At 38.5% G+C, this 24,451-nt stretch overlaps 1 protein-coding gene across 2 annotated transcripts; it reads left to right on the forward strand.

Annotated features, from left to right (window-relative positions):
- The first annotated feature begins 1,144 nt into the window (after positions 1-1,144).
- On the forward strand, positions 1,145-24,015 carry VCAM1 (vascular cell adhesion molecule 1). Of its 2 annotated transcripts, XM_027868241.1 has the most exons (9): positions 1,147-1,338; positions 1,913-2,188; positions 5,224-5,550; positions 8,247-8,510; positions 11,582-11,857; positions 15,622-15,948; positions 17,513-17,779; positions 19,489-19,755; positions 22,725-24,015. In XM_027868241.1, exons 1-9 carry the CDS (start codon positions 1,275-1,277, stop codon positions 22,874-22,876), a joined length of 2,220 nt encoding a protein of 739 aa, XP_027724042.1. In that variant the 5' UTR covers positions 1,147-1,274; the 3' UTR covers positions 22,877-24,015. The 2 variants fall into 2 exon arrangements, with proteins under 2 accessions (XP_027724043.1, XP_027724042.1); XM_027868242.1 differs by lacking the exon at positions 17,513-17,779 and having other exon boundaries at positions 1,145-1,338.
- The last annotated feature ends 436 nt before the right edge of the window (positions 24,016-24,451 follow it).

Here is a 24,451-nt window from a genome sequence, read left to right on the forward strand (position 1 = left end):
TGTGTGTGTGTGTGTGTGTGTGTGTGTGGTTTGTCTTTGGTTCTCAAAGAGGGCCATGACATTAGGAAGATGATGCTATGACTTGCAAGTGAATTGGATTTGAGTGAGGGAGGGCTGTGCAAAGTCACCAGCCTCACTTCCTCCTCCGGAGCCATCTGGGTCCAGTGGCCACACGTACATCAGGTCAACTGGAGATGGCCGAGCACAACAACAACAATAATAGCAGTAAGAATAACAACATTTCTGATGCACTTTAGGGTATAAAGCACCTTGAATTATCCTTAAAATAACTCTCTGAGAGAAGTAGGGCAAGTATTATTATCCCCATTTTATAAATGAGGAAGCAAAAGGAAGCCCATGGTCAGGAAGCAAATATTGTTGATGGGATTTAAACTCAGGGTTTCTGACACTCTAGTTCTTTCAATGATACTTAAGCAAACTGACATGTGGGATATACTCTTATCTACCTTCAGACTGTATTGTCATGTTTTCTACAATCCACGATTTCATTAGTGTGGAGATACCCCTCCACCCATGCAGACCACAACCCCTCTATACTAAAGGCACCCACCTTTTTTCAGCCTCTATAACACTTCAGCTTTCAGTCATCCTTCCTATACCCTCTACTAATATGAAAGGAAAAAATTTATTGAATTTTCCATGCAGTTATACCTAAAAGTAGAATGCAATTAATTTGTCATAAAGAAAATGTTATCTATCCTCTATCTATCTATCCATTCATCCATCTATTTATCTATGACACAGAAGTACATCACCCAATAGAAAGATTTTTTTTTTCTTAAAAAAAATACAACCAAAATTCTTCTCCTCCTAGCCTAAAGATATGATTGTCCTGCAGTGGGTGAATTGCAAAATATCTTTGCTAATCAGCACACTGTAATCTTGGGGTCTTTTGTGCCCCAATTTAGAGCAGTTCCTAAATTTAAAACCTCTGTTTACTACTGGAAAGCAAGCTTGGAATGTGCAGATGCCTGTGATTTTGCCTCTAAAGCAGTACAAGGGGTTAACACTGAGGAACTTGGCTCTGGGTCAGCCTTTTTTTTTTTTTTTTTCTTGGCTCTGCTCTGGGTTTCCCCGTTAAGGGATTTCCCTCCGCCTCTGCAGCAAGACCCTTTATAAAGAGCAGACTCTTTTCTTCCATTGCTTACCCAGCTGCCTTCATTTTGGAAGCTGCAGACAGTCCCTGGGTTTCTTCAGGTAGCAAAGAGAGTAGGTAGTTTGGACTTGCTGTTTCCTCTATCACAACATACAATATGCATGGACAAAAGCTCGGGACTGTCCTGGCCACGAACCTCCTTTGGATGGTATTTGCTATGTGTGAGTTTTTTTTTTTTCCTTTCATTTCTTTTGCCTGCCTGCATCTATCTGAGCTGCTGGGTTGATTTCAGACTCCTTAGTATTGCTGTCAAAAATGGTGCTGTGGTTTTTAAAGATAGGGGAAAACTTTGTTGAACTTTGTTTTCAAAGTGCTATTGAATTTAGCTATGCATTGATGGTCCAGCATGGGGAGGACCTTGAAACTAAACATATTTGGAATATGATTTCCCAGGTGGAATGAATAATTTTGGTTCTTGCCTCTTTATCTCTTTGTTAGTTTCCTATATGTAGGTGGAAATCAAATTTGTGAGGAAATATATCAACAAGACCCTGAGAAATAGAGGCCGAGTCTAAGCCTTAGTCATTGATCTTTTACTAAGGAAGATGATTCCAACATCTTCCTTGACAACATTCTTCATTGTCTTTCTGAACACCTAGCTGGGAGATGCAAGTTATTTGGACAGGACAGCCGATGTATGACGTTTTGTCCAGGATCCTAGAGAGGATAAAGGGGAGAGGAAGATTAAATCTGAAGCTAGCAGCAAATTTTCTTTTCTTTTTTTTTTCTTTTCAGCGGAAGATCTGAAAATTGAGGTTGGCCCAAGTTCCAAGATTGCGGCTCACATTGGTGGTTCCACTAAGCTGACCTGTACCGTGACTGGCTGTGAAGCCCCTGTTTTCTCCTGGAGAACTCAGATAGACAGCCCCTTGTGGGGGAAGATGCAAAATCAAGGGACCATGTCCATCTTGACCATGGATCCTGTTGGTCTTGAAAATGAACACTCTTATCTGTGCACGGCCAAATGCGGGGGCAAGGAAGTGGAAAGAGAAATTAAGGTGGACCTCTATTGTAAGTTATCTACTCTTTGAAAGTGATACTATGACATTGAGAACTACTTGTTTTCAGTGAGATTGGTTGGGGGGAAATAAATGTATGACTATTCCACAGGGGCCAAGTGTTAAATGGAGGAATAAACAAGGTATATGTATTTTTAATGACTAACCATGTGTTCCTCTTGAAAATTATTTTATTCAAGCAAGGGAAGAAACTACTTGTTAAACTAAGAGTTTCTTTTTTTTTCTTTCTTTCTTCAAAATCCTGATCTTTTAAGGGTTAGTCCAGATTAACATCTCTTCCATGTAATTTTTCCTGGATTCCCTCAATTTGTAGTGCTCACTTTCCCCCTCCTAACCTTGTGGTTACATATTTATGTACTTCCTCTCACCTAGTAGAATGTAGGCTCCTTTAGAGCAGGGAATGTTGAGATAGATATCAGAATTGTGATTGTATTAATATAGGGATCTCCCTGGTATGAAAGCTCCCTCTACCAATGCAGGTCAGTGCTTTCTCTGCAACTTTTTGACTGTAAGATTTAACTTAGAGAGTTACTTAGAAGGCTGAAAAGTTAAGTGGCTTGGTCAAGGTGACATAGCTAGTATATGTCACAGACAGGACCTGAACCAGGATCTTCTTGGCTTAGAGGCCAACTTTCCATCCATCTCTTATCAAACTCATCGACCAGACAATCATTAACATGCAATAGTAGAACTGAACCTTTCTATTCACATTCCTTTAATTTACAATTTCTCCCTCTCCTCCTCCTTGGCTCCCATTAATAGATACAAATCTTACTATATAGGTTGTCCATATTCTTCCAGTTTCGACTTTGCCATTAATACAGCAGTCTTTCAAGATAGTCACCTGTACTTGGAAAAGTTCTCTTGCTTTCAACAGAGTCCTAACCTAACTAATCTCGACTCATTTATCTATTCAGTTCAGAAGGCTCAGTCACCTTTATCTATCTATGAGGAAGAACTGGGCAGAAGTGGTGGGGGGTTCCTAAGGAGCAAAATCAGGAAATAGATAACCAAGGTGGGAAGAGAGTAGTCGGAGATGGAAAATTGGGATTTGGGAAAGTTTGTGAGATGGGGTCAAAGTCAAGACTAGCATAGATGCCTTATGGGAGAAGATATACACTGCCTCCCCCTTGCAAATCAGCGAGTCAAAGACTGATGAAACTGGAAGGGATTCTGATAACCCAACCCCTAATTTCAGAGATGAGGAAACTGAGACTCAGGGAAGGGAAGGGGTTTGATCCAAATTAGTCTATTTATTTTTCTTGTGTAGATCAAGCAAAAGTGAAAGATTGAGCCCAAATGCAGGACAACTGTAATTACGATATGAGACACACCACTTCTTAGCGTTCCCTTTCTCCTCTCTAGTGATTATGGGAACTAGTGGGAAAGTTACCACATGATTTCCCTGACTTGGTTTCTCTACTCTGCTTCAGGCAGAAGGATGTAGAAAAAATAGGCATTATACAACAGAAGTTCTAACTAAACCTGTCTTAACCCCCAAGACTACAGTCAGGATGAATTTGATTCTGTGAAGGGAGGTAAATTATATTGTATCACCTTATTATACAGAGCCAAAGATATACTGTGGTTGGCACATTCCTAATCATAAATGAGAACCAGAAAAAAGAAGTAGTATTCTAATATGGAAAGAATTGAGAAGAAATAACTTTTGCATCTTTCTGTTTAGTGAGAAACAGCATGACAAAGTGGCTAGAAGTCTGTGTTTGGAGTCAGCAAGTTCTGGGTTCAAATCCCACCTCACTGTTTGAACATAGATAAGCCACCCACTCAGGGGCTGAGTTTGCTCATTTGTAAAATGGGCATATTAATGCCAGTTGGTATGTGTCTCACAATATAGCTATGTGGTTTAAATACAAGATTAAATGCATAATGCTTTTGCAAACTTTAAAGCGCTTTATGTCAGTTACTGTTATAATTGTTCATCATCATCATCGTCATCATCCCTCTGGGATTTTGGTAGTCTCCTCCTACTCATCGTTTTGATTGATGTAATATAGGAGATATCTCAATGTTGCTGATCAGAGATCACATCTTTTTATTAGTCATTAAAATTCTGCTTTCTAGATGAGTAAATTCCCTTCTCACGTTCACCTCTAAGAGTATTTACCTCCTTCTAAAGTTCCCTATAGGAGACCTTTCTTGTCAATCCTCCATCATCATGGAATTATCTTGTGCTCACAGTGTACATCTTTTGTACCATACGTATACAGGCTGTCCCCTTTAATGGAATATAAACTCCTTGAGGGTGGAGTCTGTTTCACTGTTTTTTGTATCACCAGTAATTGACACATAGAAGGTGCTTCATAAGTACTGCTCAGCTGATTAATTGATTGATCTGTCACTGGACTCTTTACTGTAGAATCTATGAAAAATTATTGGAGTATCTATTTTAAAATCTCTAGGAAGTGTATTTACTGGAAACAATAACTGGGCCTGGATAAAGAAATATTATATATGTTTTAACTAATTTTATGCTACTATTCCTTTTCTTTTTTGTTTTTGTTTTTGTTTTGGTTTTTTTGCTAGGAAATGGGGTTAAGTGATTTGCCCAGGGTCACACAGCTAGTCAGTGTTACGCGTCTGAGGCTGGATTTGATACTATTCCTTTTCTAGAGTCCTAAAATGACGACTCCTTGAGCCTTGTAGGTATACTGGGGTCTTAAGCTTATGTTGATGGAGCATAAGCTCTAGGAGGTTAAAAAAAGGTGCTAGAATCTTTTCTAGATCTGGCCCGGCAATGGATTTCATGTCTGTTATCCAAGGACCAGCCTAGCAAAGCTTGGAGATGTTTCACCACTTAATAAATATTTCTTAAGCACCTACTATGTTCCAGGCACTGTGCTAGACAGTGACTTGCATCAATAGGGGATATACCCATATCAGTAAAATGATAGGATATTGAATATGTGCTGTTATTGTGCACATTAAAATGTATTTATTTAAATCATCCTGTGTAAATACCAGAAAAAATCTTATTCATACTTAGGTTTATTTTGGTATTTGAAGCTTTCCCCAGAGATCCTGAGATTGAGATGAGTGGCCCCCTTATCGTTGGAAAGCCTGTCACTGTCACCTGCAAGGTCCCAAAGGTATACCCCTCAGAACGACTGGAGATAGAATTCTGGAAGGATGGTTCTCATCATCCTGGGGAATTGCATGATGTTGAGGAGGATACTGACAAGAATAACCTGGAGACCAAGGGTTTGAAGATGATCTTTACCCCAACCATGGAAGACATGGGAAAATCCCTCACTTGTGAGGCCAAGTTACCTATGGATGAATTGGATTTTGAGCCCAAAGAAAGGAGAACTACACAGATACTTCAGGTGAACAGTAAGTATATTTCATAAGTACGTTTCAGACAAGGTGGCAGGTTTTGTGGAATTTTATGTCTCTATTTGACTGGCAATGGCTTTTAGTATATGATCTATAAAGTCAAAGAGAAATTGTTTGTTTATTCTCATTTAACACTATTGCTAATTCAAGTCTTTCTGCCAAATTGTTATAGAAAGGGTACATTAGCCTGGACAAATTGCAGTTCTCAACAACCTACATTCTGCTTTCCATTGGTGGATATTGTAGATAAAAGGAGGGACTTGAAGGGAGGTTGAGGAAAGTAATAGAGAGATAATTTCTTCCCATGTGGAAAATGGTGATAAGAATGATGATGATGATGATGATGATGATGATGATGATGATGATGATGATAATGTCTTTTTCTTTTGGAGTATACTTGTGATGTTATTAGTATAGGAAACTCCTTGGAAGAATTTTCGTTTATTAAAGCAGATTGGCAATGTATAGTCATAGACAGTTGCTTGGGCAAAGTGAGAGGTTAAGTAATCTGTCCAGAGTCACACAATTAGTATGCGTCATAAATTGGCCTGGAGTCTTCCTGGCTTCAAGGGTTGCTCTCTTTTCATTGCTCCATATTACTTCTCCAGATTTATATAACTCTTTTAAAAACATTGTTTCTGAACAAGGGGAAATGGAGGAGAATAAGCATATATATATATGTTATATATAGTGCCTACTATATTCCAGGCACTGTACAAAGTACTTTTCACAAATATTATCTCATTTCACCTACAATCTTGTAAGAAAAGCAATGCATACTGATAAGTCAAGAAACATTTTATTAGGCACCGACTATGTATCAGGCACTGTGCTAAGTGTTGGTGATACAAAAAAAGCCAAAAACAGTCCCTGCTCTCAAGAAACCCATAGTATAATGGGGGACACAACACACAAAAAATTATGTACAAACAAGATGAAATAAATTGGAGATAATCTTAGAGGGAAGACATTAGCATTAGAAGGGGGACCAGGAAAATATTCTTGCAGAAGCTGGGATTTTAGCTGGGATCTGAAGGAAGTCAGGGCTGTTGGAAGCTGGAGATGAGGAGGGAGAGTATTCCATGAATAGAAAATAGCCAGTGGAAATTCCTGAAGTCTGGGAGACAGCGCTGTGTTCAAGGAACAGTAAGGAGGCTAGGAACAGCAGATCAGAACCCACATTTCTAATAAAGCTTTGAGGTTTCTAAAGTGCTTTCTTCACCACAGAGGGCAAGTATTATCAACACCATTTCACAAATGAGGAAACTGAAACTTTGAGAAGTTGATTTGCCCATAGTCATAAAGCCAGTGAGTATCTAGCATTTGAACCCAGTTTTCCTGACTCTGGGGAAGCTAGGTGGTGCCATTTGTGCATTGAGCACTGGGTCCGGAGTTAGGAAGAGTTCAAATCTGGTCTCAGATACTCACTAGCAGTGTGAACCTGGGCAAGTCACTTTACCCTGTTTGCCTCAGTTTCCTCATCTGTAAAATGAGCTGGAGAAGGAAAGGACAAATCACTCCAAGCATCTCTGCCAAGAAAACCCCAAATGGGATCACGAAGAGTCAGGCACGACAGAAATGACTGAATAACAACAAATAATACTGAATAGCCAACAAAATCCTGACTTTACATCCAGTCCCTTTTCTAATGTACCATATTTAGAGCAGTAAATAGGAGCTTTGAAGAACTAATACCCTTGTTCACACAGTGCTAACAAGGTATCAGAGACAAGTCTTAAACCCAGGTTTCCTCATTCTGAAGTTTAGCTCTCCTTCCATACAACATTGCCCTCCTACACTATGCTGGTAGTTAAGGTGGAAGTGATTTTGCCAAAGCAGAGAGGAAGGAACCTAATTTTGAAGTAAATCTCACACTTAGCAAATCACAGCCAATCTGAATAATTCAGATGAGAGAAATTTTTTTTAAAAAAAATAAATTAATTGGCCTCTTTCACTTGGACGTGGTTTCAAGTGCTTTTTCTTTTCAGAGGCAACTACGTTGGTATAGTGACCATAGCACTGGAATCCAGAAGACTTGGGTTCAAATCTTGCCTCAGATACTTACTAGCTGTGTAACCCTGGGCAAGTCACTTAACCTTTTCTCAGCCTCAGTTTCCTCATCTTTAAAAATGGATGATAATAATAGCACCTATCCCTCCAGGTTGTTGTGAGGATAACAACATTACATATGTGAAGCGCTTTACAAATCTTGAAGCCCTATATAAATGCTAGCTATTTTCTGAAACTAATTCATACATACACATCAATCTATCAAAAAATCTTCCCTTTAAATCACATATCAACAACTACAGGGTTGTTGTCAGGATTAACTGACATATATACAGCTCTTTGCAAAACCTAACACGTGTAAATGTTATTTTCATGAGCTATATCTACACATAGTCTACCAGTCTATCAAAAAACCCTCTCTCTAAATCACTGAAAGTCCCCTAAAACTAGGTGAACTGGGTTTTGCTTAAATGTCCTCAGTTTGGCTCACAAACCACTTTTCTTGGGCTTATCGAATGGGTTAAACCAATCAATATATGTGCATAAACGCAGTTTACCTTTGGAGGAGCCACATTTCTAAAACTCTCAGGTCATCATCTGTGAGAAGAGAGAGCTGCCTTCCATCCCCACTGTTCTGACATAAAAGACAATGACAGCTAACCCAGTGGCCTTACCTTTTTCAGTTGTACCCAAGAATACAAACATCTCCATCACCCCCTCCAACACTGTGCAAGAAGGGGATTCTGTGACAATGACCTGTTCCAGCGAGGGCCTGCCACCCCCACAGATCTTTTGGAGTAAGAAACTGGACAGTGAGGACTCATTACCTCTTTCTGAGAATGCAACGCTCACCTTAGTGGGAATGAGGAAGGAAGATTCTGGAACTTATGTGTGTGAAGCGAAGAATCAATTTGGAAAAAGTAGGAAAGAGGTGGAAGTAACTGTAGGTGAGTCAAATGAGTTAATTTCCCTTATGCAATTGGCTAATAATGGTAACAGTCATAGAACCCAAACAAGAATTTTTAAAAAATATATTTTAACATTTATACTACTGCTAAATGAATCCACTCCTTTGTATCTCAGGCTGCAAAAGGTTAATTTCCAAGGAGCCCTTGAATATTCTGAGCTAATAAAAAGGCTGTGCTGCTAAAATTGCCTCCTGGAATAACTTAGCTTTCTAATAAAACCTGTCCCATGTCAAAAGTGAAGAGGAAGGAAGTTACTGGCTTTTAAGAGCTGTATCAACTCCTTCAGGCTATAAGGCTAAAACTGAAGGCCCTATGTCAGCAATTTATAAACTATCCTAACAGTGGTCTGAAAAAGTTACTGTCTCGAGAGATTTAATCCATATTATTATGACTCTAGGGTTAAGATTAAAGGAGGAAAAGTCAATTGGGGCAAAAAAAAATCTTTGTGTTAGCTAACCATGATAAGGGTCTTTATATCTAAGTTACATAGGAAATTACACAAATATATAACTGAGCCATTCCCTAATGGGTAAGTGGGTACTGGATATGAACAAAAAGTTTTCAAAAGAAATGCAACTTAACAACTGTAGGAAAGACTGCTCCAAATCTCTAATAATAAGAGAAATTGAAAACACTTGGAAAATTGGCAAAGATGGAAATGGTCAGTATTGGAAGGGCTACAGAAAGACAGTTGGTGGAGTTGTGAACTGTCCAACTATTTTGGAAAACAATTCGTAATTATGCTTTAAAAAGTGACTAAAATGTTGATCCAGAGAGCTCACAGCCAGGCATATGTCACAAAGTGGCAGACAGAAAGAAAACTCCCATTATATGCCAACATATTTATTGCTGCACTTCCTTTGGTCACAAAATACTGCAAACAAAGTAGATAAAGATTAAAGAATGACTAAACAAATTGTTATATACGAGTGTAATGGAATACTACTGTGCTATGAGAAACAATCTATACAAAAAATTCGAGGAAACATAGGAAAACCTATATAAACCAGTACAGAATGTAGTAAGCAAAGAAAATAATATACATGATAATTTCAGCAAAATAAATGGAAAGAAAAATGAAATAAAACTTAATGCTGTGTAATTATAATGACCAACCTTGACTCAGGAGTAGAAGAGAAAATGAACCTCCTTTCATTGCAAGGAGGGGATGGAGGGTGCAGTGGTCTGTAACCGCGGAATACTGTGTATTTTATCAGATGTGGTCAATGTTTTGTTCGGGTTTTGCTGAACAGTTGTGTTTGTGTGTATGTTTGAAAACGTTTAAATCTTTGCTACATGGAAAGGTTTGCTTTGTACAGCAGGGGTAAAACATATATTTTGAAATTAATATGCTGTAAAGCCAAAATTAATTAACTTTTAAAAGATCATATAATCACAGATTTCAACTTGAAAGAGACCTTGGAAGTCATCTAGTCCAACCCCCTCAGTTTTATAAATGAGGCAATTAAGACCTTCAAAGGTTTTGCCAAAGTCACAAAGGCAGAAGGTGGAAGAGCCAGGATCCAATACGCCATTACTTCACTAAGTGATCTGAAGAGGCTCACAAAGAAACAACCAGATCCATTTTTTAAATGTCCACCTTCTAATATTGGAATAAAAATTTCAAAATTGATTTGTAGTCATTATCTTTCCTTTTAAAGGGATAATCTAAAAGTACCTCATTGGAAAAGCAGAATTGGAAAAGTGTGGTGGAGGGAGTACTGGACTTGAGTTCAAGAAGCCTTGGTTCAGTTTCCACCTCTGATATTTACTAGACTTACCTCGGGCAAGTCATTTATCCTTTAAATCTTAGTTTCCTCATCTATCAAATGTGAATAATGATACTGGCACTCCCTACCCCACAGACTGCCATGAGGATAATGAGTTACAAACCCTAAGGCACAATAGAAAAGTATTATTACTTTCAGTGTGTTGGGATTATGTGAGATAAACTTTCTTTGCAAACTATTAGGATTGTCTCAGGTAAGCACTTACGTGCACACACGCACAGAAAAATTTGAATGTTGAAGTTGCCTTTTTTTGTGACAAGAGTGAACTGGGAAAGTGTAGAGTACTTGAATAGCTTGTTTACTGAAGCTCCCATTCCTTCATCTGAAACAGATCCTCGAGCACGATGGGTTTTTGTTACCTCCTGTGACATCTCATCTGTCACCTTCAGAGCAGCAAAATCACTCTGAATGTCTTTAGAATCAACAGAAAGCACTGATTTAGAACTCCTCTCCTCTCAGAACAACTACCATCTAAAGAAAGCCTGTGTATACATCAGGAATGATGCTAATTGCCAAAGTGCTTCCTTTCCAAAATTTATTACCTGGCATGTTCTGTGATGGAGTTGAGCCTTCCACCCTGGCTTTAAATTTAAAGCAGGTTCACGAGTCCATAAAGGAGCACAAGCTAACACTGACAGAAATGAATTGTTTGTGATTCGAAAGCTTAGCTTTTGATTTGCTTCCAAAGTGATTTTTGTTTTAATTTCAGATGTGTGTGAAACTGAAATACTAGAACTCAAGCCCTAGGTTCAAGGGTCTCAAAGGCATTCTTTTTGATGTAAAATGAGTTACTATTGTCTTTTCTAATACTTCTAAGCTTATAAATTCTTCTCACAGATCTCATTTCATTTCCATATGGGATCAGGATAGGTTTAGTTGCCCCAGCAACCAGGGAGAGTGCTTTGATCATCTTACCTCGAATCAAATCTTCACTCTGCTGAAGTAAAGACTGCAGCCCCCCCCCCCCACTTTTTTTTAATTTTTTTTTTTAACAATTATTATCTCTGCTCATTCACTCTGTTTTTCAACCCTTTTAAATGCTTTAAACAAGTGAGTACATTTGGGTCACCTTGGACTATTTTTTTTTAATTGGATCCTTTCCCTCATGGAAAGTAAATTTTAGGAGAACCATTTCTTCTTTTCAGGTCAGAAGTTAAAGAGTATATGATAAAATTAATGAAACAAAGTGGAATGGAAAAGGAAGAGAATCTTATAAAGTTTGGTACAGGTTTATATCTCACTTTCCTTCTCTTCTTTCAGTGAAACCTCTTACAGTGGAAATCTCCCCAGGACCAAAGATTGCTGCTCAGATTGGTGATTCTCTTGTGTTGACCTGCACCACAATGGGCTGTGAAGCCCCATTTATGTCCTGGAAAACCCAGATAGACAGCCCCATAGGGGGGACAGTACACAATGAGGACTCCAAGTCCACCTTGACCATAAATCCCATTGGCCTTGAAAATGAACATTTTTATCTGTGCACAGCATCATGTGGGAATAAGAAAGTGGAAAAAGGAGTGCAGGTGGAACTTTACTGTAAGTAAGCCATCATTGTAAGGGTCTACTCTTATTCTAAGTTATCTAGCCAACATGCTGTAGTGGAGAAAGCCCTGGACTCAGAGTCGGGAAAACAAGTTCAAGGCACAGGTCTGCTACACTACTTTTATGACCTGGAAAAAGTTAAGTCAACAAGCATTTATTAAGCACCTACTATGTGCCAGGAACTATGCTAAGCACTGGGGATATAAAGAAACACAAAAACCAGTCCCTTCTCTAAAGGAACTCACAATATCCAAACAACTATGTACAAATAAGATATGTAAGGGATAAATTGAAAAGTCAAATGATCTTTCTAGGCTACAATTTCCTCATTGACAAAATGAAAGAGTTGGATTAAATAACCTCAAAAGTCCCTTCCATCTCTAAATCTATCACTCTAAGTCCCATATATAATATTTAGTAGCTGTGTGACTCTAGGCAAGTCAATTTATCTCTCTAAAGTTTCAGTCTCTTCATCTGCAAAATGGGGATAATAATACCTGTAGTGCCTGCCTCACAGAGTTGTTGAGGAAATCAAATGAAATAATGTAATAATGCATTAATAAGAAAACCATAATACCCATATGACACAATGATCTGCATGTACACAGCATAATAATGATGATGATGGTGATGAGATAATTAGCTCCTTGAGAGAAGAGACTGTTTTGGCTTTTCTTTGTATATCTTAGAGGAGTAGGGCATAGAAGGCTGGGTATGGAGTCAATAAGACCTGAGTTCACATCTATCCTCAGATGTTGGTTAACTGTATAGCCCTGGGCAAGTCATTTAACCACTGCCTGCCTCCGTTTCCTCAACTGTAAAATGGAGATAGTAATAACATCTGCCTCTTAGCATTATTGAGAGGATCAAATGAGATAATATTTGTAAAGGGCTTAGCACAGTGTCCTGACAAACCTCAAAGCACTGTGTGTCAGTGATCATTATTTAAAAGCGATGTTTCAAAGTTGGAAATTGTTCATTTTCAGTGGAATTGGTTGAAAAAAAATAAATCTGACCCCATGACTGTGCAATGAGACAGAAGTGTTTAGAGAAGGAAATAAACAGGGCACATGATTCCTTAATGAGTAAACCATATGTGCCTGATGAAACTTTTTATTCAAGCATGTGGTAAAAATTACTGTTTACTGCCATACCGAGGAATTTTTTTCCCCAGGCAATTCAGTTGATTTGTACTCAAAAAGCATATATACATAGTCTCATGGCTTGCCCCACAGTCAGTCCAAATCTTGGCTCATATATGAAGGTGTCCATTATCAGTAGCCTATGCCTTTCCACTCTCCCACTTCTATCTCCAGTATTGGTTTGAACAGAATATGACTTTCAGACTCCTCCCTATTTACTTAGCTTGTCGCCTGTCTGGCCAGAGGCTGCCAACCGATCTTGAGTCAGTGCTTATCGACTCAAAAGGACTAGAGTTACTACCTCAACAATACCTGTGGCCGTCTGTGAATAGCTGGATCTGGACAGAAGGGGAGCAGTTTGGGCTGAGAGGCACAGCCAAGAAGCAGGCCTAAAAGGGAGTGAAAAGTAGGCAGAGAGACACAGAACTTTGGGCTTGAGGCAGGGGATCTGTGATGCTGGGAACAAGGGTGGACTAACATAGGTGTCCTACAGTGAATTCACTTCAGCAGTGAGAATGACACCTTCCTAGCAATTCTCCATTTTTCTAATGGACCCTTTCATTTACTTGGTGAAGAATAGTACCAAATAAATAGGTTAGGAACACAAACCCAGTACAGCTGCAAATTGATATATGGAATGGACTTTGAGTGCCGTGGCTCATGACGATGGTGGTAAATAATAGGTACAAATCACCTACCATATGATTTCCTTGGCATAGCTGCTCTGTCTTCTTTCATTGAACAGGATTCAAAAGTACACATTGCAGGGATTTTCCATCAGAACTACTGACCAATCATTTCTTACCTCCTTGAGGCTGTATTCTGGGGGGAAATGGATTGTGTTTGGGAGGAATTTGAACTTCTCAAAAGAGGGTTAAGTTATATTGTATCATCATTACACAGAGCCAAGGATTTGCTGATGTCGGCACATTCCTAAGCATAAATAAGAACCAGGAAAAGAGATCTTTATTGCAGTAAGGAAATAGCTGCAGCATTCTGGTTAGTGCAAAATAGTCTGAGCTTTGTTCTGGGACAATGATAATAAGCTCCTCACTTTGATTTTATAACTGATTTAATGCAGAATATATCCCAATATTGTTCAGATCCACCATCTTTTTATTTTATGTTTTGATCTGGATGTGATTTTATCTGTATAGGAAGCTTCATCTACTCAGTATATATCTTGTATGCACCTAGTTATTTATAGGTTTGTTTGTTTTTTCTCTCATTAGAACGTGAGCTCTTGAGGAAACGGACTGTTTTGGTTTTTCTTTGTATCTCTCAGAGGTGCTAGATGGTGCAGTGCATAAAGACCTGGGTATGGAGTCAGTAAGACCTGAGTTCAAATCATCCTCAGGTGTTTGCTAGCTGTGCGGCCCTAAACAAGTCACTTAACCACTGCCTGCATCAGTTTCCTCAACTGTAAAATGGGGATAATAATAGCACCTACCTCCTTAGGTTGTTGAGAGGATCAAATGAGATAATATTTGTAAAGAGCTTAGCATAGTGCCAGGCACATTGTAGGTGCTTAACAAATGCTTGTTGACTGACTAGCTGAAATTCCTTTCACCAACAGAGATCAGTAACCAAGTTCTAAGATCTTATAGGATAAGAGAGTTGCTTGGAGCTAACAGAGTTCAGATGACTGGCCTTGAATCATACAGATAGTATGTGTCATAAGTGGGATTGGAACAAAAATTATACTGATTCTAAGGCAGGCTCAACCTCTCTCTCTCTCTCTCTCTCTCTCTCTCTCTCTCTCTCTCCCCCCGCTTCTCTCTCTCTTTCTCCTTCTTACTTTCTCCCTCTCACTTTAACCAATAAGTGTCTCAAATTGAGAGATCAAATCAAGTAGTAGCATACTTGTCTAAAAGGCCTATGTCTTAAAATTTCGGTAAAATGTATTAATTGGAGTGGAAATACTTATAGACATATTTTAAGAAGTTGATTAATCCATCTGCATGGAATCTCCCTCTTATGGTCTTCCCTGACTTACCAATGGTCTTCTAAGTTTCTGGAATTAAAAAAAAAATCATTGTCCTCTGAACAGCCTTTCAGTGACTAGGCTTTCTGAAGTTAATGAATCTGGTCATCTGATGGTAGAGGAATAGTTTGTCCAACAATGGCTTTTTTTTTGCAAAACCTTTCTATCTTGGTAGGAATCATTCCTTCCTTCTCTGCTAGATTGGCAGAGACACAGAACCCTGTGTCACCTTTCACTCTAAAATATATGAGTAGATTAGAAATCTTGTGAAAGAGAAGAGGCAACAAAGTCTAAATAGTGAAACATAGTATTTGCTTTAACCAATCCGAATAATAGATATTTTAAAATGTATTAACCCAGGCACCATGAATTCTAAAACAGGCCTTTGTCATCAATAAGATTATATCCTAAGACTAGATAATTAACATAGCCTTGCTTCACATGCCTTTATTTGTATTTACATAATGTGATTATAATGTCCCTAGGGACCAAAATTAACATTTGGAGGCTGTTCCTGCTTACAAACATTAGCTTGGTTGTTCTCTGAAATGTATGTACATCTAAAATATAATCGATGTAAAATACCAGCAAAAATCCCATAGGTATGAACCTGTTTATTTTGATATTTCAAGCTTTCCCCAGAGATCCTGAGATTGAGATGAGTGGCCCCCTTATCGTTGGAAAGCCTGTCACTGTCACCTGCAAGGTCCCAAAGGTATACCCTTCAGAACGACTGGAGATGACATTCTGGAAGGAAGGCTCTCATCATCCTGTGGAATTACTTGATATTGTGGAGAATGCTGAAGGGAATAACCTGGAGACCAAGGGTTTGAAGATGATCTTTACCCCAACTATGGAAGACATGGGAAAATCCCTCACTTGTGAAGCCAAGTTACCTATTGATGAAATGGATTTTGAGCCCAAAGAAAGGAAAACTACACAGATACTTCAAGTGAGCAGTAAGTACATTTTAGACAGGGCCACAGCCTTAGTGGGTATTACCTAGTAACATTGGATAGACAATAATATTTGACATGCAGCAAGGGAAGCCATGGAGTAGTAGAGAGGGAGCTGGCCTTGGAACCAGAAAGACCTGAATTTAAGTCTTGCCTCTGAAAAATACTGGCTGTGTTACCCTGAACTAGTCACTTAATTTCTAATGCTCTAGGAAATTCTCTGAGACTGTAAGTTGTAGAGAAGATGCCAACCAGCATTGGTAGAGGGAATTCCCTCATCTGTAAGGTATCAGAGAAGCAGGTGAGGGTTACTGACTATTTTGTACATCAACTTTCTTATTTGTGTGACCGTGGGCAAGTATGTGAACTGTGTAGGCCTTTGAGAGAGGAAGGGAACAAGCATTTATATAATCTCTACTTTATGCTAGCATTGTCCTAAGTGCTTTACAAATATTATCTCATTTGATCCTCACGACCTTGTGAGGCAGGGGCTATCCCCATTTTACAGATGAGGGAACTGAGGCAGATAGTGACTTGCCCAGGGTCACATAGCCAGTAAGTGTCTGAGGCTGGATTCGAACTAACATCTTCCTAGCTTCAGGTCAGTCACCTAGCTGCCCAAATATGGTATAGTAGAAAGAGTAAGGTATTTGGAGTCCCAAGACCTGAGTTCGTATTCTGGTTCTAGTACTTAACACATGTGTAGCAAGGGTCCTCTCCTTTTCCATCCAGGCTGTGCTCCCAGACTAATCCCCAATTCTATTCAAGCTCCATGCAGCTATCAGATCTCATATCCCCAGACACAAATCCCAAATCCCATGGGAGGTGGCCCCATCCTCTCTCAGAATAAGAGTGAAGAAAAACTATAATTCCCAAGATGCCTGGCTGTCATTCACAATACTTGCCCTATATGATTCTCAGCCCTGGCTGATCCTGTAGCATTATATTGTGATCATTTCTGTTATATTTACAGACACCTGACAAGTCATTAACTTCTCTGAACCTCAGCTTCCTCATTTATAAAATGAGGGGTCTGCTATGATTCTGAACTTTCACCTATATTTCTCCATCCAGGTCAATTATATTATCATTTGAACCTTAAGTTAGCTAGCCCCCAAAATGAGATTTTGGCAGGTTTCAAGCTCATTTCTGAAGTTTGTTAGGACCCCTGAACTTCTTAGCAAATGGTACAAGATAAATATAATGATGCATTATGCTTTTTCACAATTAAATTCAATAAATATTTATTGAAGATCTAAAATGTACTCGGAACTTTGCTAGCTGCCGCAGTGAGAGGGATACGAGAAATAGTTAAGAAAGATGCGGACTCATTCCTCAAAGAGTCCAGAATCTAACTGAAGATGAAACAAATCCCATCTTAATAAAAATATCTCAGGCCATCAGTTACAGCAAATGTGTCCATGCCATTACTTGCCTCGTCTCTAAACTGTTCAGGCAAACAGGGCAAATTAGCATCTTGGCTGCTACCAGCCCTTTTGCACGCTTCATTAAAACTCATATTGAATTAACTGCACTCTCATTCTTGCCCTTTGCATTCTGTTTGCAGTGCCTCCTAAAGACACACGCCTTACAGCTTTCCCTTCTGATAGCGTCAAGGAAGGAGACTCGGTTACTATTTCCTGCACATCTGGGGATGTTCCAAAGTCTCAAATTATCCTGAGGAAGAAAACAGAGATGGGAGATAGAGAGTTTGAGTCTGCGACTGGCATTTATATCATACATGCAGCTCAGTTAGAGGATGCTGGAGTGTATGAATGTGAATCTAAAAATGAGGGTGGCTCAGAAGTTAAGAGCCTGATGCTTGATGTTAAAGGTTAGTTCTTTGACTGTCGTTTTAAAAAAAAAATTCCATATATTTCAAAAGGATGTTTTATGTTAAGAGAATGTGTGTGGAAGGGGGGTAGAGTGGAGCTCAATTCCATATTTTTTTGGGTTACTTCACAAGATTTCCCAGAATAATGAAGCACATCTGTTATATAATATGGAGGATTGCCAGAGAGTTAGAATAAATCATTGGTGAGCAGGGGATTTTCATCTGTTTTTTTCCACCCTAGAGACTTGTATAAATGCATCCTTGGTCTCCCAGGTCTTGCACTGGCCAAATGTTTGACCAGGCCTAGCAAAGCTGTCAACCGGAAAAGAAAGAGGGAAGAGTTTAGATCCAAAAGACCCCTCTTCCTTGCTTATGGTAGAGAATACCTTTCTCTGAATACATAGTAACTATTTTTCCAGAGTGGCTCCTTTCAGGATAATTACCACGGTCCCTTGTGGAGAGAATTCATTAACCATAGAAAGGATATGCCAGACTGTCAAAATGTTCCCTCAAAGATTTCAGTCCCATTTTGGCCTGTTGAGGTCATCCAAACTTATTCTGATGGGAAGGAAAGAGGGGCAGACTACAGAGAAACCACAATCATTGACCTTTCCATGTATGTGCATTGATGTCCCATAAGCTGGGGATGTGAACCTCTTTTTCATAGGATCATAGATTGAAAGCTTGAAGGGCCATTTGTTTCAACCCTCTCATTTGACAGATGAGGAAACTGAGGCTCAGAAAGTTTAAGAGATTTGTGCAGAGTCACATAGCTAGTAATTCTTCCTGACTCCAGGTTCTAAGATTCTCCCTTCTACCTTTATCAGTTTTCTCACCTCCTGGCATTGAAAATGAGCAAATGAGTAATTAAGCAAATCTGTCTCAAGCATGCAGGGTGACACAAAACCCCATTCCATGAAGTGAACGGTATTTTCCTCACTTAAAGATTCCCATGTAACTTTCTATAGATCAGGGTCACATGAAGGAAGGTGCAGACGAAATACAATTCCAAACCTGATGAGCTAGGTAACGAGTCCAGTTAAAACCGTCTGCCTGCTTGTTATGCAGTACCAAGTGAATCTGGTATGTTCTAAATCCAGAATGAGTAGTTGTCACCATTGTTTTTTGAGGGCCTCTACACTTTGTATGCCTCCACTGCTGTCGATCTTGGAAGAGAAACAGGCCTTGAACCTGAGCTCGAGAGTATAACAAACACTTGCCTTGCTGTTCTTGTGGAAAGCAGAGAGGAAGTCTTTAAAGCTAGACAGTCCAGCCCTTTCCATGCATGTTAAGTGAGCTTCCTTTCAAATAGGAGTCAATGCTTGAAGTATGATAAAGGGGGAAGTGCATGGATTTGGAGTAAGAGGCCCTACTTTCAAATCCTGACTCTGTTGCTTATTTGAATATGCACAAATTATTAAATCCCTCCCAGACTCAGCTTATTTTTCTGTAAAATGAGGGACTGGACAAAATGATCTCTAAGCCTGTTTCTAGCTCTAATGAAAAATAACTAAAAATAAATGCCAACCATGATGAAACTTTGGTAGCAGCAGCTGTCTCTGGTTCTTGAAAATGATGATTACCAACCTATTTTTTTAATGAAATAAAATTAAACTTAAGCCCAGAAAAGACAGGCTTTTTTTTTATAAACTTAACTAAACCTCTATGAAATTGTAGCCAACCTTACTCCATGTTTTCTGTCTTCACAGTACCTCCTCGAAACACAACGATATCCATCCATCCATCTAGAACTGTTCTTGAAGGGGAAAATGTCACCATTACATGTAAAACTTTTAGTCATCCTCCTGCGGTGATTGTCCTCAAAAAAGTTGATGTGGACAATGAAGTGACTATGTGTTCAAAGAATGGAACATTTACCTTATATCACGTCACTCCGGATGACACAGGGGTATATATAATCAATGTTTCCAATGAGGTTGGAAATGACTCTGGACAGATTGAGATCTCAGTTATGGGTAGGAGGATTTTCCTTCATTCCTTATTGTTTTCTTTTTTCCTCAATGCCCGGGCCATCTTTAACTCCACAGAGTCTCCATTTAATTGAGCTCCTAAAATGTTTACTATTTTTCTTTTGCTTCCTATAGTCAATATTTCTCACTTAAAGACATGGCCAAATGCTGCCCACTTTTAGATTATCTTTCTTCCTTATGTTGTTTTCTTTTCTAATTACTTTATCTAATTATCAGGTTAGTCATTCTTAAATGAGGTATTCTTGATCAGCTGCATAATTCAGGCTCCAAATTTAATTTGGCTTAAAATACTTGGAGTTGGATGATGCAAATAACTTGGGCAAAATAATTTTTGTCTCTTATATTGTGAATAACTTGCATGTTGCTAATTTAATTTGATCGGTTATGTGGTCTATGACAATAGATTGGACACATCAGAAAATGAATGTTCATAAGCTTTTAAACTTTATTTTGCTTGTCAAGTTGATGGAACATGACATTCTAAAGTCATTCTGGTGATAGACATAGCTGCTCATTTGGAGTATAGCTATGGAATATGGGTGCATGTACTTGGGAGGAAAATGAAAAGAGCATCAAAGAATGATGTTTGGACTTCTCACGTGTAATGGGTATCATGTTGCTTGCCTTCTCAGTGAGTGGGGGAGGAGGAATTGGAGGGAAGGAGAAAATTTGTAACTCAAAATTTAAAAAAGGATGTTAAAAATAAATTTAAAATTAAAAAAATATGTAGATCACAACATAAAAAATAAATTTAGAAAAGACATTAAAAAAGAAAAATGTTTGGCTAACTCAAAGAAAGCTTAGTGGGAGAAGAATGCTCTTACCCTTTGTGTCGTCAGCATTGGTAACTAACCATTGTGAAGGGTACCATACAGTGTTTGGCCTAGCCTAGCAAAAAGACAAGTGGAGAATTGAGCCAGTTAACGGGACAATTAGGTGTAACGTAGGATGAGGTTTTTCCTATTCTTTGAGGAGCTACTTGACTAGTATTAAGGTTTAAAATTAAGTAAGTTCAAATGCATTCTATCACCAGTCAATATTTAAGATTACATGAGGCAGCAACTGAGTAATTATAAAAAAAAGTAGGCTAGAGATAGAGTGTATATAAAAGCAAATGCATCTATGACATGAATTAAAAACAACCACAACAACAATGGATTTGGAGTCAGGTGGGAGGAAGCTAAGTTTAAATCTCAGTATTACCTGCATGATTTTAATAGAGGATCATACATTTAGAGTTAGAGAATACTTTCGAGGCTATCAAGTCCAGCATGCTTATTTTGTAGATGAGCAAATTGAGGCAGGTAAAGGTTAAGTGATTTGCCCATGGTCACACAATTAGAAAGTATCTAAGGCAGGATTTGAATGCAGCTCTTCTTGACATCACGTGCTCTATACACTGTGCCACCTAGCTGCCTGCCCTAAACTAGTCATTTTACCACTGTGGGTCTCAGTTTAATCATGAGTAAAATGAGATCTGTAATAAGAGCTAGCATTTTAATGTTTGCAAAGCACTTTACAGACTAACTCCTTTATCTTTGCAATAACCCTGAGAGGTAGGTACTATGAACATCCCCATTTTAAAGATGAGGCAGACAAGGGGTTAAGAAACTTGTTCAGAGTCACATAGCTAATAAGAGTCTGAGGGTGGATTTGAACTCAGGTCTTTCTGACTCCAGGTTCAATGCACTATCCACTGTACCATCTAGATGCCTCTGTGTTATACTACAAGAACCCTAAGTTCTCTTCCAGTTTTAATTCCATGATACTAGTATTTCAGAGAGTTGCTTGGGTAACACAGACAGCTTATGTGATTTTCCCAGGGTCATAGAGTAACTATGAGTTAGAAACTTAAATGAAGGCCTTCCTAACCCCAAACCTGGCCCTCCATATACTTCTATGCACCATATTTATCTGCATCTTGGTGCCAGAGTAACCTAATATGGAAGGCACATGTATGTGACAGCAAAAGAAAGTCAGCTTATTTTAAAAAGAGACAGTACAAATATTGAAATACCATGCACATTCCTCTCAGAGAGGGGCCATAGTTCAAGAACACAGGTTTTATAGTGGTCTGCTGAAATGTGTGGACTGCCTTCCTGCATTTCTGATTGCATTTCTCAGTACATGATAATTAAGTCCTATTCTCTAATTAGTATGTCTAGTCCAGTCTCAAATATCAAAGTGAATACAGAATATGTACACTGTATATCTCACCCCATCCATTTGTGTTCTCTTAGATGGATGCTAAAACTCCATAATCAATACCATTAAACAATGGAATCTCCTCAATTCATGAAAGCATCCTCATATTGCCCTTGTTATAACAATCACTAATGTTATACAAATAGATTGGACCTCTGTTGCCAAAACCATGCAGAAATTTCATTCAGTGGTCTCAATCCCTCAGTCCACAATACTACATATATATGTATATATATATATATATATGTATTACATGTATATGTATTATACAACATACATAATACATATATATATATATGTATTACACAATACGTCTTAACTGTTTGGTAAATTGAGGAGGGTGTGGAGTTCAAGCCAGGGTGATCTAGACCAGGGTTCTTAACTTGTGGTCTGTGAATAGATTTCAGGGGGTCCACAAACTTGGGTGGGAAAGAAATTATGTCTTTATTTTAACTAATATCTCACTGAACTTTAGTATTTCCTTCAATTTATGAATTTTTTTTAAAAAAGTTATTCTGAGAAGGGGTCCATAGATACCTTACCGTGACTCAAAGGGGTCCATGACACACACAAAGAGGTTAAGAACCTGGTTTAAATCATTATTTCCTTTTACTTCATAGTAGGAAACTAACTATACTCTTCTAACAAGTGACATCCCTGTGATACTACCATATTTAAAAAATTTTTATTATTATTTTTGATGCTACCATTTTAATAATCGATGTCAATTGCTTTTCTTTCTTTTCCAGAAATCCCTAAATATTTTTCTCCTCAACTTCTTGCACTATACTGCTTATCTTCCCTGGTAATCCCAGCCACTGGAATGGTCATCTACTTTGCAAGAAAAGCCAACCACAAAGGTTCTTACAGCCTGGTAGATGCCCTGAAATCAAAAGTGTAGCTGTCAGTTTAACCAAAGACATTATTTATCAGTTGACCCTTGATTACTGCTCATCATTCCACTGGGAAAATAACATGCTGGGACTTCAGACTCTCCCTCCTGCACATGGTGAACACATGGAGAGAAACATCTGCCTTTTCTTTTTCTTCCCACAGGCAGGAAGCCAAAGGGAAAGTTGCTACCTGTGAAGTAAGGTTTTTCACTGATCCATTGAAGTATAATGGTTGGAGTGGTTCTTCGAGATGTACATAGAATAGCATTTTCTGTACATATGTAAAATAAATATCCCTAGTCAACTGAAAATCAAAATAACATCACTTTCCATCAAGATCTCCTCCTAGAAGATTATAAACCTGAATACATTTTAAAGAATAATTTATACCAGTATCTCTTGGTAGTTTGCCTGGTAATCTATTTTTAAAATTTTTTGATGCATTTTATTTTGTATTAACAAGATGTAAGCTTTATAATATCTCCTGAAAATAATTTCATCTTTTGTAAAGATGGCAAGGTTTCAAACACGGTATCGTGGATCAAGAAGCAGCATTGGAGTCAAGACAACTTGACTCTGATATATGCTGGTTGTGTGACTATGGGCACATTGCTTAACCTCTCCATGCCCCAGGGAATTTTCTAAGACTATAAATTCCAGACGAATTGCTGGACTGATTTTGTGGAGGGCATTTCCACCCCAGGAGTTCCTTAAACTGATGAAATCACGGATCTGGACTCCTTCCCTCGGAAAAAAAAAAAGAACCCAATAGTGAGTCCACTAAGAGGGTTGTAAGTTTTATTTCAGGTACAAATAATCATCATCGAAGTGGCCAAAGGTGACATTTCTCTTCTGTGACTTAAGATCTTCTAGTAAATGAGTGTGCATTTACAATCCTTTACACACACACACGAGAGAGAGAGAAAAGCCACCGTAAGACCAATGACATTAAGTGTGCTATAGTTTGTGCTCAATTCATTATGGTGGTAAACGGGACTATTTACTCTATGCGGTACTGGTGTAATTATGAAAAAAAAATTATAAGCATGACTGTTCTATCAAGTCCTGGGTGACTTTCTCTGTTATCTTCATTTGGCTTCATTCTGTAAAAAGATACAGTACAGTAAAAAGATCAATCCTAAAACTGGAAGATGTGTGGTTCTTTGCTACAAAGTAAACTCTTGTATAGCTGGGTATGTCTTTGGAGCATGAGTTGAAAGATAAAATTCATAAGAAAGCAAAAGGAAGTTGGACTCATTAGTTAGGAGAATAGATAGCTAAGGATGAATAAGGTTCAGTTATCTGGAAGAGGTACACAGCATGGTAAACAAGTCCTTCTCCACTAGTGACTGATCATAAAGAAAGAGGGCATGTGCTATAGTTTTATTTTGCTGCAGAAAAATCTTTTGCAGAAATGTATCTATTCACTTCTCCTAAGGCTATTTTGATGCATAGAAAGGACATTTTCATAAAGATTGTGCCTAGAGGTAGGTCTGGCATTCTACATGTGGTCTGACCGGGGCAGAATGTAATGAGCCTATCTGCTCCTTTTCACTACATTTGAATTAATACAACCTAAGATT

This window comes from Vombatus ursinus, unplaced genomic scaffold, assembly GCF_900497805.2.
Source record: "Vombatus ursinus unplaced genomic scaffold, bare-nosed wombat genome assembly UNPS02014787.1, whole genome shotgun sequence".
NCBI lineage: Eukaryota > Metazoa > Chordata > Mammalia > Diprotodontia > Vombatidae > Vombatus > Vombatus ursinus.

What these genes read in the sequence shown, in the direction of transcription:
- VCAM1 (XM_027868241.1), top strand. Translation starts at nt 1,275, where the DNA reads ATGCATGGACAAAAGCTCGGGACTGTCCTGGCCACGAACCTCCTTTGG. An exon ending in AATTAAGGTGGACCTCTATT is followed by an intron (nt 2,189 to 5,223) that starts GTAAGTTATCTA and finishes TGGTATTTGAAG; the next exon opens with CTTTCCCCAGAGATCCTGAG. An exon ending in AGTGCAGGTGGAACTTTACT is followed by an intron (nt 11,858 to 15,621) that starts GTAAGTAAGCCA and finishes TGATATTTCAAG; the next exon opens with CTTTCCCCAGAGATCCTGAG.